Source organism: Acipenser ruthenus, chromosome 6 (assembly GCF_902713425.1).
Source record: "Acipenser ruthenus chromosome 6, fAciRut3.2 maternal haplotype, whole genome shotgun sequence".
Taxonomy (NCBI): domain Eukaryota; kingdom Metazoa; phylum Chordata; class Actinopteri; order Acipenseriformes; family Acipenseridae; genus Acipenser; species Acipenser ruthenus.
The window spans coordinates 5,483,875-5,500,864 of record NC_081194.1 but is presented as its reverse complement, the minus strand read 5'-3'; the positions used below and the strand labels follow the sequence as shown (position 1 = coordinate 5,500,864).

At 36.3% G+C, this 16,990-nt stretch overlaps 1 protein-coding gene across 1 annotated transcript; it reads right to left on the bottom strand.

Moving 5' to 3' along the window:
- Positions 1 to 990: 990 nt before the first annotated feature.
- Positions 991 to 16,186, bottom strand: LOC117410780 (uncharacterized). Its single transcript, XM_034017601.3, has 6 exons — positions 16,157 to 16,186; positions 14,948 to 15,044; positions 7,839 to 7,995; positions 5,300 to 5,505; positions 4,338 to 4,557; positions 991 to 3,278 (listed from the first exon to the last, which is right to left on the bottom strand). Exons 2-6 carry the CDS (start codon positions 15,035 to 15,037, stop codon positions 3,148 to 3,150), a joined length of 804 nt encoding a protein of 267 aa, XP_033873492.1. The 5' UTR covers positions 15,038 to 15,044; positions 16,157 to 16,186; the 3' UTR covers positions 991 to 3,147.
- Between the last annotated feature and the right edge of the window lie 804 nt (positions 16,187 to 16,990).

Genomic DNA, 16,990 nt, shown 5'->3' with positions numbered 1-16,990 from the left:
GTATTCGTATAATACATTCCATCCATTGGGTAATTATTTACTGCAGATCAACCAACCACCCAGAATTCTATTAGCTCTATTGTGAACTGGCTGGCTGGTGGCTACATCAGGCCAAGAAATGCAGGACACAGACAGGACTGGTGAGTGAGTGCGCTGGTTTATTATAAATAAAAGGTTTAAACAAACAAAACACTTTACAAAACAAAAGGCACATTGGCCAAAAGAAAACAAACAAGCCCTGACAAACACTATAAGAAGTAGCGGGCTGGTGCAGAACCAGCACGCGTAGCAATTGTTCATTTGTTTTCTTCTTTTACCTCCTCTCTCTACTTCCGTTCTCCACTCTGAACACCCAACCCCGGGTGAGTGATTTGTGCATCTATATATACAGCTGTGCCGGGATTCAGTACTAATTAATCATTCATTTGAATCCCGGCACGTGAACTAAATTGTGCAATCCCCGTGCCCACATACTAATACACATTTTATCTGCACAAGAAGTGATGGTGCAATCCGCGTGCCTAAATATAACTATATATTTGAAATCACTTGTGATACCCAGCCCAATTTATATCCCTGCCACATCTGTATAGTCTGATCTATTATGGAGCATCCATAGCATGTGAAATAGATTAGCCACGTTTGCAATGAGAGCTTGTATGTTTTCTAGGTTTCATGGTCCAGAAAACCTGTTTGGGGTTTTTAGTAGCAACTTAAAAATAAGATATGTCACTCACTCATAATATCAGCCAAGAATGATTGTTTTTTTTTTATTATTTATTTTTTTTAAACACAAAAACTTTATTGAAGGTATCCTAAACATGCAGAACATTTTGCAAAACAGCATACAGTTTACAACATTGTTAATATTGTGCATTCTTATTTTAAGGCCCATGTTAATCAACTTAATGGAAGCATCTCTAGATCAGTAATATTATAAAAATAGTAAACCTAACAAACAATGCAGAAAAACGGCAGCTTCACACAATGTAACATTTCAGAAAACTTTATTTCTATTTTGAAAATATATTCAGGAACATGTGTGACCTGTTCTGAGAAAAACACAGGCAAATGGGGGGATTTGAAGGCACAGAAGAACTACACAGACTGCCCTGACCTCGACAGAGCCTGTACATGACCTCCAGGAGACCACACCCTGCAACCAACCACTTGGAGATCTGATAAAAACAGAAACAATGTGCAGCACAGACCTTTACTAATTTCCTACCCAGACATGTTCAGACAATAACAACAATAACAGATGTCCATATCAGATTGTCCTTTTTTTAACACTAGAACTGCCAGATGTTCGAGCTACCTAGAACCGCCACGTGGGTCACTTTGACCCATACATTTTTAAGCTGCTTCGTTATGAAAATGAAAGCCATACTATCGGATACAACTTTTATTCACAAGTTTTATTCATGAACATCATATCTAACATTTGCATCGCAGAAACACCGTATTTAAATGGAAAATTAAACATAAAAGGCTTTATTTTCAAAAATGAGCGCATATACAGCACGACTACAAAGTGAAAAAATATAATATACATTTCAAAACAAACGGGTACGTACATATACCCGTGTTAAGGTGTAAACGGGTATATGTACACACAAAACTGTAAAACCGAAATCATTGTTTCTAATACTACATAAAAAGAAAATATAAGACTACTTCTGGTATGACAGCTGCACTGTACTCTATGGAGGAGCGTACGCGTCTGTCAGCTGACTGTGCCTGCATCCAAACACGTGTAAACTGGTACATACAAACCTGTAAAACCGAAATGTTTTTTTTTTTCTAAAAGTAATATAAAAAAAGAATATATAACATATGTTTCATATTAGGCACATAAGTTGTTATCCTACCTGCAATTTCAGTTTGCTGTATGCATCTGAGTGCAGCTTGCCGTATTCCAATCAAAATGACTACTTTCAAGATTAAATATTTCCTTCTGCATTTGTGGAACAAAACGAAGGATTGTCTCCCAGGTACATTGAAAAATAAGCAACTAGGCTTTCAATGAGTTGGCATCTTGACAAATCCACAATCATAGCAATCTCTATCTCGTAATCAGTCTACAAAGAAAGGCTTGAAGTAAAAAAAAACCAAAAAAAACATGTGTGCTAGGAGGAGGCGTGTCTTGTTGCATTTCCAAAAAATAAAAATTGAATAACTTACGTTATATTAAAAAAAATGTATTGTAATGCATGAGTCACATTGACTCATGTGGCGGTTCTAGGTAGAACTGTTTGTAACTATCATTTTTGCGATTCTGGCTATCAAACGCCATCAGGATATTTAATTCAAAAACAGACATACACATACGATTTACAACAGAAGAGTAATTAACATTTTAAATGCGAAATGGGTCAAACTGACCCGCATGGCGGTTCTAGTGTTAAGTCCTGTACCTGCAACTCATAGGCTATATATATATATATAATATATATATATATATATAATATATATATATATATATATAACTTACTATTTCATGGCATGCACAATCAGTGTTAAGTGGTACTCTTATTATTATTATTATTATTATTATTTATTTCTTAGCAGACGCCCTTATCCAGGGCGACTTACAATTGTTACAAGATATCACATTATTTTTACATACAATGACCCATTTATACAGTTGGGTTTTTACTGGAGCAATCTAGGTAAAGTACCTTGCTCAAGGGTACAGCAGCAGTGTCCCTCACTGGGGATTGAACCCACGACCCTCCGGTCAAGAGTCCAGAGCCCTAACCACTACTCCACACTGCTACCCCTGTACTCTTGCTCTGAGCTTGTCTGGAGAATCTCAATGCACGCTCAAAGCCAAAGTAAAAGCAGATGTAGAGAAGAATGATTATTCAATATGGCATTTAAAAATCTTCAGTTTTGTCTCACAAAAGTTCAACTGATTAGTAAATGCTTCAGCTAACGACTACAGTACATCACTAAGATATGCTGTTCTTCTTGGGAATGTTTTGCTTTAGGCAGGAAAAACTTCAAACGCTACAGAAAAGAACTCTGTATCCTGTGGCTGATCACATCTGAAGGTAATGCAACACCAAAAGGAAAAGGTATCTACTTTAATATATTAACAAAAATAAAACAAATGTACCAAACACAACACTAATTAAGCCTTTGTCAGCAAAAAATATCACATCCCTTTTCTCGTTTGGCTTTCCTGTACCTGAACCTAATTTCTGACAGCTTTGAGTTAATACCGACTCCAATTTGTCCTCTTTTTGCATTGGGGAATTTCTTCATTGTGGCACCTGAAAGTATACAAATAGACAGAAAATATATATTATAAACTAAACACTGAAGACAAATTTGTGTCTAAACTACTTTGACATCTTGCTAATGTGAAAGCGGAAGTATTTTATTGCAACATAGGTAAACATGAAATATGTAAGCTCAAAAGTATGGATTAAAGGGCAGATTCTCAAAGTTTGCACCAATTACACTGTAAAACAAATAAGAAACAACATAAGACAAACACCTAAATTTACCCTTTGCAGTCCATTTATTAAGTGCGTGTCAGGCGTGTCAGGTCCAATTTATTTTCACACGCGCAGTTAATTTTAGACGCGCTGTTTAAAAGTATTTGTTTTCCACAGTCAAACGGGTTTAATAGGCCCTGCATATCAACAAAGCACTCACTAGGCATCTCCAGCCCTGCCCCACCCTTTCGTTCGCTATAGCTTTCACATATGCTAATAAATAAATAATAATAATAATAATAATAATAATAGTCGTACATACTGATCAATCATCTCCTGATCACTTGTTTTATCACCAAACTCCTCAATAATGCGATCCAAGTCATTATTTTATTACTACAACATCTCAAAAAAGCTCTGCAAATGTCTGTGATATTCTCTGTGCGCTGATTCAGTAACAACTAGCTTGTTTCCTTACGGCCGCCCCTATGTGATGCCATGGGCAAGTATGACTATTCATGAGATACGCCAATTATTTTTATTTTTTTGTTTTCAGCTTGTCTCGGCCCCTGTCGCTCCCACTCGGCCATTGAATGGTTTTCTCAGCTTTTTCTGGAGAAAAAACAACTAGAAACCCGTTTTTTGCGTTTTTTTGATGTCGGACAGGGTCCGACATTGGACCGGATAGGAATAATTGCAATGTCGGACCAGGTCCAACAAAGGACCGCAAAGGGTTAAATGTCTGAGTTGTTTATTTCGGATTTGGTAACTCTATTGGCTGTGTTTTTCCTTTCTGACAATTTGGAGAAAAGGGCTTTGATAATCTAGCCCTTTATTTACCAAGGACACGATAATCTAAAATCATCATGAAACGTGCCATGCATTACGTACTATAGATTGCATCCAGCTTTAACGGGTCCAGTCCTTCTTTTTGGTCTGCATAGTTGGCTCTTTTACTTTTACCACCTCTGAGGTTGCTCCTCAACAGAGTGTCCATGTCAAAAACACCAAGCAGTAGGGTTCTAGCCATGGCTGTCGCAGAGTTTGCTTGTATGGCAGCTTTCCACACCATTCCTTCACTATACACGTTTGATCCCTTGTATACTTCCACCTGAAACAGATATGAAAGGCAATGATCACACAACAATCACTGTTGAAGGCAGATTTAGGGAAAATAGTAATATTGTACTATTGGAGCAACAGAACTATTCTGATTATTACAAACACACCATAAAACGGTAAAGGAAACCAAAAAAAAATTACATTTTAAGATACTCATTAGGGTTTCTGGATGACTGTTAAAGACATTTTTCTATATTTTACTCTTGTGTGCACTCTGTTGAATTTAAAACCACGCAATGTTGACTATTAGGTTCATTTTTAATGTAACTTCCCTTCAGCTGCAGGCACACACATGTCCTCCCTTATTAAAGTCTTATTCCCCAAATGGAGCTCTTATTATACCGCTTACAAGAGACACAGCTGATTTCTCAAGTAGTCCAGCTGTGGCACATCTACCAAGGCATTAATATGAATAAAGGGAACATGTGAACAAACACAGCCTAAAAACAAACTGGAATGGCTGTTATCCCTCCTCATTTCTGCCTTGGTTCCATGCATGCATTTTTTATCTTTGCAATAGATAAACTAATAATAAAAAATTATAAACTAATATCTAAAAGAAATAACATCAAGTATTATTGCAACAACTGTCTGAAATAGTGCAAACATGTGACTACTACATAACTATTTATTTGACACCCAGTAGAATGTGCTATATCAGAATGGAAGATGTGGACACATTACTGTTAGCTAATTATTTTGCTTAATGGTTACTGTATGTAGAGACTCACAGAGTTTGTTACGTTCGCTGATGCGCACATATTCTGCATATTTGACCCTTCTATGTCTGCTGGTGGAGTTGGAAAGGTTGGTGTACTGCAGACACTACCAGAGCAGGATGTCTTGCAGTCTTCATCAGAAACAAAGCAATCGGACGAAGGGATTTCAGTACGTGCTGCAAAGGTGCGTCTCATTGTTGACAGAAGGGTGGGGATTTCTGAAAGTACAAGTAAAATGTCACATAAAAATGCAGGTTTGCCTAGGAAAATAAATACATGAAAGTCTTAAGAATGCTATAAAATGGCCACTGTATAAGCATTTTACTAGGGGTGCAACAATTAATCGATGCATTGATTATTTATCATCTGTCCTTAACCCTTTGCGGTCCACTGTCGGACCTGGTCCGACATTGCAATTATTCCTATCCGGTCCATTGTCGGACCCTGTCCGACATCATCAAAAAAACGCAAAAAACGTGTTTCTAGTCGTTTTTTCTCCGGAAAAAGCTGAGAAAACCATTCAATGGCCGAGTGTGAGTGACAGGAGCCAAGACAAGCCGAAAAAAACAAAACAAAAAAAAAACAAAGGCGTATCTCATGATTAGTCATACCTGCCCCTGGCATCACATATGGGCGGTCATAAGGAAACAAGCTGTCTGGTACTGCATCAGCGCACAGAGACTATCACAGACCTTTGCAGAGCTTTTTTGAGATGTTGTAGTAATAAAATAATGACTTGGATCGCATTATTGAGGAGTTTGGTGATAAAACGAGTGATCAGGAGATGATTGATCAGTATGTACGACTATTATTATTATTATTATTTATTTCTTAGCATATGTGAAAGCGATAACGAACGAAAGGGTGGGGCGGGGCTGGAGATGCCTGGTGAGTGCTTTGTTGATATGCAGGGCCTTTTAAACCCGTTTGACTGTTTGACCCGTCTGCCCCTTGTTATGCAGGTGTCCAATCATGAGTGAGCAGAGGCGGGACATACATTGTTGAAGGTATTCTCCATTTCAGTTGAAGGTCTTGTGAGTTTAACTAATGGGAAAGTCAAAGATCTGCCCTGGCTTTGCAGCTGTCCAATCATTAGTGAGCAGAGGTGGGACATAAATATGCTAGGGTGTGCGGTGTAAGAATAGCTGAATTTCGCATGACACTGCTAATATTATAGAGACCGTTATTGAGAATTATATTGAGAACTTTGAAGTAATATTTTGAATGGCTTTTTACAAATTAAAAAAAAAAAAGTTAGACAACGGAGAGGTAGTCGATTTGGTTTACGAATCCATTTTCAACAAGAACTTTCTCAGAAAAATTGGAGATTGTTAAAAAAGGGAGGTATCCACCACAAATACCCAAATTGACACAGGAAAGGAAGGGATATACTCACCACTTCCAACATTAAAATTATGAAAGGTATTTGTGGCTTACCGGTAGCTGTCAGTTTAAAAAATATATACTGCTGTAACTGTCGTTTGTTCAGTACACAAAAGGCGATATGGAACAGCACTGGCTACAGCAATCTAGGAAGTCTATCGAAGTCAGCACAAAAACAACATTTCCAAAGTCACTTGCGAGCCACTGTTACACTCAAACTTTTGGACAAATGAACAAGTAAGAAAAAATCTTGACATTCTTAAACACTTGACTGATTCTGTTGTTTACCTTGGCAAGCAAGAACTGTCATTCAGAGGGCACGATGAAGGCACTAATTCCTCAAATATAGGTAATTATGTGGAATTACTTTCTCTGATTTCTGACAACGACAGCATGTTAAGCAACGGCCACAGTATTCTCGTGTACCTCTAACAAGATTCAGAACGAATACAAGCAGAAGTACAGGAAGCCAAGTACGAAGCTGTAACGGTAGATTAAACAACTGACGATGGAAATGCAGCTCAGCTGTCTTGTGTTTTCAGGTATGTGACTGACAGTGGCCTGAAAGAACGGTTCTTCTGTGAAAATGTGTTACTTTACTAAAATAAAAATAATTATAAAAATTCTTTTAAAAAGACCAAATTCCCATTGGGCTTATTTATTTATTTTTTTGATTCTATTGATTGTTTAGTATTACTATGCAGGACAGCCGCTATAAGATCGTTACCTTTATTAAAATGTGCACGGATTAATCTACCGATTAATGAACTAATGCCCATAAATGAACAGATCAAAATTTTTAATTGAGCGACAGTCCTAATTCTAACATGTTTGGTATATTTAGTGCATCATAAGACAAATGATTAAACAAACATTTAAATATCATTTCTATAGATTTACTAAGCATTGCAATGTTGTATAGAAGAGCTTTGGTGTACTTGACTGACGGACCACTGATGGATCATGTGACAACACTATTAAACCCATAGCTTGAATATAAAATACCAAATAAAAAAGGGAGGGGAGAACAACAACAGAATGTATAAATTTATAGTAAGCTAATCAAATATATATATATATATGGCTGCCGCTTTTATATATTTTTTAAACTAGGTATACATGCAGACAGGTGTGTGTTTGAATATGTCAGTGTCCAGTCTGAACTTACCATTGACCAACATATCTTTGAGTCGTTTATTCTCTGCCTCCATTTCGGCTTTCTCTTTCTCGAGTTGATGAACTCTGGCGTGCAAACCCTGGATTTCCTCAGCAGGGGACAGCAGACTCAGATCTTTTTGCTCTTTTGAGTCCTCCTTTTTTTCCTCCTACGGGACGTAAAAAAAGGAACAGTACCGACACATGTATCAGTAAATAACGTTGTTTTTTTTTTTTTTTTTTTTTTTTTTTTAATAAATAAACTTTCTAGGTAAATAGATGACTATTTTAGACATCTTTGATAAACACTGTCCATCATGGTTTTTTTTTTCTTACACTTTTCAAACGATACAATATTTGACTGGACAAAAAATAATAACTGGCATTTCAAAAATTGCAACTATTATTATTATTATTATTATTATTATTATTATTATTATTATTATTATTAATTTCTTAGCAGGCACCCTTACCAAGTGATCTCGGCATCTTCCTTATATGGCCATTCCTATGATAGACAATATCCCGATTTTGTCTTGTTTGTTTTTCTAGATCATCTAAGCAATTTCAGTGCTGACCAGCAAAAGGTTTTCCTGAAATGTATTTAAGTACTGTAGCAACAGTGATATGTGCACTTTCAAATCAGAGCTGGGCTACCCAAACAGTGAATTGTGTAGTCGACAATTATCACATATTTAAGCTACCGGTGTGTTGGACATTAAAACCGTGCATCGCTGTACGTACGACAGGATTTGAAGCAGAATACAGAAACAACACTAGTGGGTTAGGAATTCTGTCTCATCCAGTAAGTGATCAAAAAACAAATTTAATCAGATCTGCATCTAAACAATAACAATTTGCCTTAGACTTGCTGATAAAATGTCTGGGACACCTTGGCAAATGCACTGACACGCGTAGTATTTAGGCAAACAATATGACCTGTCTGATAAAATGGCTCTGCATACCCCTCTTTTTTCAAAGGGCAACGCTACTTGGGAGGAAGACCTTATTCAGGAGTGCAGAGATATTGCTGCTATGCTACTGTCTGCATGGACGTCATCTCTTAAAAGACAAACCATGCAAGTATTGCAGCTCTCTATCTCCTTGCCAAGGGGACGGGCACTGCATGTGTATTCTGCCTACATGAATATTTTAAAATGATGAACTTGAATACCCTTCAGATGACTCTTGGAGAAGAGGAGACCTGACATGCAAACCACATAAAAGTCTCCAGAGAAGAAAAAAAAAACAAAACAGAGATCAAAACATCTGTGTGCTCTGCTACAAAGCTGGGAGCTTCCAGAGCTGCTGCTTTTGAATTGGTGCCAAATGCTTTTAGTGATACAAGTTTTACTGTGTATTTATTTGCACGCAGAATTAAGTTAGGGACATATTTATAGAGCGATGTGGGCCCCACCTTGTAGAAACCCATGTTAACTAAACCTGGGAGATCCTGTCTTATTTTCTGTTCATTTTTTTCATCCTTTTCCATACACTTGATACCCCCTACAGGAAAAGATCAGTTGAGTAAAAAAAATAACTCAACAGTCACACAAAATAGATGCTAAATGTATGCGCTACCAGGGGTCCCAGAGTGGCTCATCCAGTTAAAGCGCTGCCGCTGGGAGTGCAGGATGAGTCACAAAGCTTGGCCAGTTCGCGTCCAGGCTGTGCAAAGAGGCCGAACTCTGCTGGGGACCACATTGGCTCTGACGCTCCTGGGGTGGGGGATGGGAAAACCATGGATTGCTTCTCCTCATCGCACAACAGTGAACCCTACTGGCCAGACACAGCACATTCAGAGTAGATAAAAAGCGGGGTTGATCCTGTTCTCCAGGATCGGTAGCCCGCCCACCTATGCTCTGGATTGCTCGGCATAAAAGCGATTCCGGCTTTAGGCTTGTGAGATCGCAGGACGCTCACACACCCTCAGAACATTTGTTCTGTGTATGGACTCACTGCGGTGTGGAGAAAAAAACATAATTGGACACTCCAAACTGGGGGGAAATAAAATAAAAAATAATATTCTAAATTTAAAAAAAAAACATTTTAAAAAGTATGCACTACCACTATAGTACTTTGATTAAAAAGAGAAGAAAAAAGATCCCTGCTGTTATATTGACTGCAGAATATTGACAGCTTTAGTTCCACAGGTAAAATACATTAGTCTTTAATTGCTCCGAGTGTCCTGAATTAAAAAATACCAGATATGTGCACATTTCAATATTTTTTTTTTTAGGCGTTTACTAATCAAAGGTAAATGATCAATTTACCTTTTTATTATCATCAATCTACTGGCAGCCTATATTTTCTTACTGCGCTGAAACAGAAGTAAGCGGTGCGTTGATCTCCAATAGGTCACAAATCACAAGCCCCTAGACCCACACGCTGAGAAAAAATCAAATAAAAAAATCAACAGGTTGGATTTTATTTACCACAGGCTAAAGTGTAGTAGACAAGCTATACATAAAGTCAAACACTGCCTGAAACGTTTGCACGGTGTAAATGGTCAATTAATTAATAGGCTAAGCGCTTCTTTTGGTTGCCTCGCGGCGCCATCTCCGCCGTCTAATCAGCATACGATGCCATGCATAATGTGAGGGTCGCTATGTTGGGCTAAGTTAATACAGAAATGTGTACAGGGCAGTATTAATTACATTTGCATACATAGTAATCACCAGGATCTAGCTGTGGTCAGTAATTCAGTCTTAGCAGTGTGCGACACCCATTCGGGAAAAACTCAATTGTGACGTCAAACCAAAACTGAGCACAACTGACAACAGAATCTGTGCATACTCAGATGAGATGAGTCGGGATGGATTGAGTCTGTGTGCGGTGGGCTTAACACAGAACCTGATAACAGCACAGCCGGATTCTTCCAATCAAACTGAGGACAGTGATTTAAGAAATCTGCTGATACAATAGCAGAATAAAAGATATTACCAGAGGAAAACTATTCAGGAGAAAAGATAATTTTTCTTCTACACATCGCAGTGTATCCAGTGTGTGGCGTAGCCTACTGTCGGAAGAGAAAAACATTATTGTGTTAGGAGGGAGCGTGACAGTGAACCTTCAGGATTTCAGAGTGGAAGGCCTATTATTTTTGTAAACCTACAAGTTTTATTTTTTCAATTGCTTGAATAAAAAAATCAAGATGTACCTCCTTGAGGAAGCATATGATAAGAGCATATTAGGGATGTACTGTATAAAATTAACAAATATAACCAAATGCTTGTGCAGAACCCTTGATAAAAACATAATAAGAAAAAGCATACCCTACTTGTTACAGATATAAAAATACTAAGCACTTGGAAATCCTTCTCTTGAAGCTTTGAATTAAAAAGGTGGAGACACTTAATGACTGTGGAAATACCAAATAGTCCTTGACTTCTAATTCTCAAAACCATTATTTCGAGTCATCATTTTGCTGATATGAGTACTATTTTAAACTTGGAAGGATAATGCATTTGCTCCCAAAACTGTAAATTAGGTTTTATATCAGAGACCTGTCAGCGCAGGAGCAAGTGGGCTGACAGTGCTGTTGAATTTGCAGCTCTCCTCTTGTGTCTGCTTTTCAAGGTGAACAGGGTCAATTTTAACCAAAAAAGAGGGGTGCAGGTGATTACACAGGACTAAATAAAACCAAATCCTTACTGACTACATTACCACTCAGTAGAAAGCGAGTTTTGCTGTCTGACGTACAGTAATATATTTCCCTGTCATGTGTAATAATAATAATATTAATACATCATTGGCCCTGTTTCTTCTAATTAGGCCAAGTGTTCTAAACCTATTCCATTAAACAATTGCAAAATATTGCTTAAAATAAACAGCAAATCAAGAATAGCTGTACATTCAAGTGTATTTATTCTATTTTTAGCCATCTCTGTGTAAACTGCACCAAGCATCTAAGCACACAATATCATTAGAATGTTACCCATATTTATATATATATATATATATATTTATATATATATATATATATATATATATATATATATATATATATATATATATTATATATATATATATTCATGCATAATAACACAATCTGTTGTTTGATTGTCCAGCCCTCCCCCGTGATAAAAGCTTGAACTAACAACAGTGCAACCTGGATTCTAGTTTAATAGACCAATTGATCTGTGAAACCAGGCACTGGGTCTTATGAAATGAATGGCAAATCACAAATGGTCACATTCTTTGAACTTGGATGGATTTTTAGAATTTCTTTTTTGTAGACAAGCAACCTTCAATTGAGCTTATCACATAGCAATAGTGTCACCTTACTGTTGTGTGAATAGCATTACTGTCTGACATGTATCATATTAAATCTGTCAATAACAACCCCAATGAACAATCACAGTGATAGTCTTTAATAGAGGGCTGATAGTAGACTCTTGGTTGGCAGGTGGTTTTGTATTTTACATTGCATGTATTAATAATGTTTGATGATGAATGACAAAAAAGTGACTAGTGATTTATGACCCCCCCGCCCCTTGAGGAATAGTCACTTATCAATCCACATCAATTCAGAACAACTATTATGATCACTTACATGTACAGGTACATGGACGAACTGCTTTATTTCCTGGGGAAACTAAAGTAAGATATAAATACAGACCCCAGAAATTGACAAACAATTCTCTTCCTTTCTTGGACTATAAACACAGAAACAAGCACTCATTTACAATTTGTACATTTCTCCAGGAATCCCATTCAGGAAAATATTTCTGGCAACACTAATCATTATGGAAACAAGGAAGCTTACGAGGAAACATCCAGCATACATGTTAATGAAGACGTGTATCCTTGCGTATGCTTTTAGGGGAACAACTTACAGTTTGACGTTTGACATTGAAGTTGGCTAGCAATTACATTTCTAAGTTTTGGTCTGTTAAATAAAAATGTGCATATTATTAAAATTGCTATTTACCATTCAAAAAAGGATTATGCTACTTATCCAAATACAGACACCTCATCTGCACAGACCAGACCAGACACTCCTACACATATATTGATAAACAAATAGGACCTTCCAAGCAGCATGCTGCAATAGTTCACAAATTCTGTACAATTTAAGAGTAAATATAACAAATTCCTGTCACAAAATATGAAAAAGAAAAAACGATCCAGCAATGTTATATTTCATGATTCCATTTAAGAACCTGCACAGATTTTAAAAGAAAGATGCTTCCAGACATGTCTAATCTTCCTTATTATTTCATTGAAGCAAGCAGGTTCAATAATTAATAACGCAAGGAAGGCATGCCATTCACAATAATTAAGGTGTAAAATATACTAATTAAGTTATTAAAGGCATGATTTCATGACACCGAGCTGAGGGCAGACAGGACAGAGCTGGACAATCTCCTTTGCCACATTCCTTTTCTGCAACTTGTTTTGCTTGTTCAGCAGAATAGCCTGGTCTGCTCAATGAGCACTTCCCTAAACCTGTTCTTTTTAAAATCAAACAAGCAGAACATGTCTCGGTTGAGGTGCACCACAAAATTCCACCTTTAGTTGCAATCTTAAATATGCTATATGAAAGAATCGCAGTTGAAATTATTAAACTATTTTCTGCATTTTATTGAAATTATTTTCCTGAGTTACCTTTGCTAAGTAATGGTCTAAATGCGTCTGGCTGAATTCGGTGAGAGTACTAAAACACAGGGTGGGAATACAGCTGTAGAAAAATAAAACAGTGTAACAGAACCTTCTATTACCATTGACCAAGGGAAAAAAAATCTTAATGTTATAAAACTAAAATAGTCTATTCTGAATGCATGGACACAGAGCTGTAAGCTATACGTGTTATAAAAGACTGCACTATGTAGCTGAAAAGAATGGAATCACCTCACATTATAGAGGCCTTGTTTACCAAAACAGTAATAATACATTGTAGGCCACTTCTTTACTTTTATTTTTGGCAGGTGTGCATGTGTAAGTTTCTAACATAGCTTGTTTTCCTTCAATAAAACAAGGAGAAAGTTTCAGAGTGAATACACCTTGATAATCCTATACACATAGCAGTGTGTGCGGAATGGAATAAGTCAACACACATGCTGTACAGGCGCGTTTTTTATTATTATTATTATTATTATTATTATTATTATTATTATTATTATTATTATTATCTCAATTGAAAACAAAATAACCAAACCATTATGTCATGATGTTTTAACAGCACTTGTACAAAGAAAAAGTTGGCAGTTTTTCCTGTTTTTAAATCCACTTTGATTTGAATAAATTTTTGTGAGAAGCCAATATAACAGTGAGTGTATGTGCAGTTGGGAGCATGAAAATTTAGAATCCACTCACCAAAGGCAAAATACTTTGCTGTATTCACAGTCGGATTATATTAAATAGTGTGCATATTGTGATATTGTATTTTAAACACTGTGGTAGACTTGAACATTTCAATAAAGGCACAAAACAAACAAGCTTGAGATCTCTGGAGTTGGGTGAAAAAAAATCGAAACAAATAACCTCGATAGAAAAAAAATAAATGCATATCCCAAATTGTGTAATTTATTATAAATAATATACTTAATACTAGTCCTGAATACAGTAGTGACCTACACCAGTTCGGGCCTACACAGTGTTGATACTATACATGCTGGCTTTTAAATACATGTAAAACGTAAAGTAGACCTATAGATTAATTTTAACTTGAGCAAATACAAAATCAAACGGCATATACACAGCAGACAGACGAGTCATCTGGATAAATCACATTTTATTTTCAAAGGCATGTATGTACTGTTGATGAGTACAGATACAGTCCACATACCACACGCATTCAACCATAATTTACAGCTGATCGTACAGTGAAGAGACCAACACTGCAGAAAAAACACGATGGCAAAAGGAGAAATATTACAGAAGAATAATACATTAAGTACTGTAGTTTCTCTGTGAACAGTATATAAAGACGATGATATGACTATACTGGCACGCCGAATTTACTTAAATATGTGGTTTGCAATAGATATTGCAAAAAAACAAAACACCAGTATGTTTTCATAATTCATGCAGCTTCTCAAGTGCAAACCGGAGATGTGCTAAAACGTCATAACAAGGTGCATTTCTTAATTGTTACGAAAGAGTGAAGTCTGTACTTACCAATAAATTCGTCATCATTGTTTTGACAGCCGCAAGCCCTTCAGAGATTCGTGGCTTCTTCGACCGGGGGCAATATTTCTCCTCCAGCATTTCTTACCTAAAATAAAATGGCGATCGAGTAATTTTTAATGGCTTTGAATTCTTTGTTTGCAATGACTATGGCCTATCCGTCTTAATAATCACATAATCATAACACAAGAAAACCCTCCACTGTCGGGAACTGAATGGTTGCTAGGCGATATTTGTCCAACCACTTTTCAGTTTCCGCTGTGACGTACTAGCAGGCCACATTGATTCAAAGCACTGCAAAGTATTTGCATTAAAAAGGGGAGGAAGAGTAAAAAAAACTACAATTTAACTTTTTTTTTTTTAAGGAAAATTCACAGTTGAGGAATTAAATTAATGCAGATTAAAGTTCCAGATCACGGTATAACGTTTCCCACTTTACATAACTTCGTTCAGAATAACAGAGTATATAAAAACATATTTATTAATAATAATAATAATAATAATAATAATAATAATAATAATAATAATAATAATAATAATAATAATAATAATACTTACAGCTTTTATAAAGCTACATAACCCAGAAAGCCAAAATAAAGTCGCACATGGTTAGTTTGAACTGTGAGTTACGATATGGCACCAGAAATGTATCATAACATCGCATCTAAAGTTAATATTCTCCCTCTGTTAAAAAAAAAAAAAAAACAACTTCTGAAATTGATAGGTGTCATAATTACAATACTGTTTTTTTATGCGATATCTCCTCCTGTAACATTTAATATATTTTACTAAACACATATCACACACTTTCCAAATGCATTGTAATACACTCTCTCCTGTGACACGTTGACATTGATGATGCTTTAGTCGCGTTTGTGTGTTTCTTTTTTAAACACAAAAAAAGTCAATATGATTTTTGTGCTGGTTAACTGCTGCATGATTCAACCTTATTCGCCTACCGTAGTTACGTTCATAATGTCATATTTGTCCTGTAACACATTCATGTGTCTTTATGTAATTATTTGAGGAGGATTAAAATATAGATTTTTCTTAAACACATTGTAGGAATTCACGTTTTATTTGTACACTGAATTTGAGGTACCATTTAATAGGTAATTCTTGCGATTTTTAGGCTACTCCCAGTGCTGCCAGATTGGCGTGATAAAAAAAAATAACCAAACCACCAAAGACAACATTTACCCGCTTTAAATCAGGGCTTCCCAACCCTGGTCCTGGAGACCCCATGTGTCTTCTGGGCGCCGGTTTTTCAAAACATTTAATCTGGGTAACAGTTATCAGGATTTTGTAATCCATTTGTGAGCGAGATTCCTTTATCTGGATCATTTTGATCTTGTTTTTCAGAAAATGTCACTGCTGGATTACATGTATCCAGATAACAAATAATCACGATTACAAAATCCATTTATTTTAAGTGGGCTAGATCTTAATAGTGTACAGCGGTTTTTTGTTTGTTTGTTTGTTTTTTTAAATAGGCAATTATTTATGATATAGACTAATTTAACAAAATAAATACGATCGTGGTAATAATGAGTAATACACAACTTTATTTATTTATGTTGTTTTATATATTTATGCTAGAAACTAGATACTGATGATACCGTTTTGTACATTTTAGAGTGGCTTCAAAGTATTTGGATTAATTCAGAAGCAAGCGGAATTTATGCGAACGGCCCGTTGGTGGAAGTTTTATCAGAAGTTATTTCTGAGTTGCATCGTGAGTTAACATGTGTTGTACCCAATTCAGTACCTCATCAGAAACCTGTATCCCCTGGCGCATTACGCATATGTAAAATGAGATCGTCCCACAGGCACGTCTCTTTTTGCTTTTGCTCGCGTCTGAGGTAAAATACAAGTGATGTGCACGCGCAGCAGTTGTCGGCTGCATTCGGCAGTCATTTACTAACTTTTTCGACAAGACGGCATGATATAGTAATATGTCCCTTTTCACTTTCCCGTGGGATGATCTTTTGATAACTCAAATATAAAAGGATATACATACATAAAATACATTAC

Coding starts and splice junctions, on each gene's coding strand:
- LOC117410780 (XM_034017601.3), bottom strand. CDS start 15,037: ATGCTGGAGGAGAAATATTGCCCCCGGTCGAAGAAGCCACGAATCTCT. Junction 4,558..5,299: donor CAGCGAACGTAACAAACTCT/GTGAGTCTCTAC, acceptor TATCTGTTTCAG/GTGGAAGTATACAAGGGATC. Junction 3,279..4,337: donor AAAGCTGGATGCAATCTATA/GTACGTAATGCA, acceptor GTATACTTTCAG/GTGCCACAATGAAGAAATTC.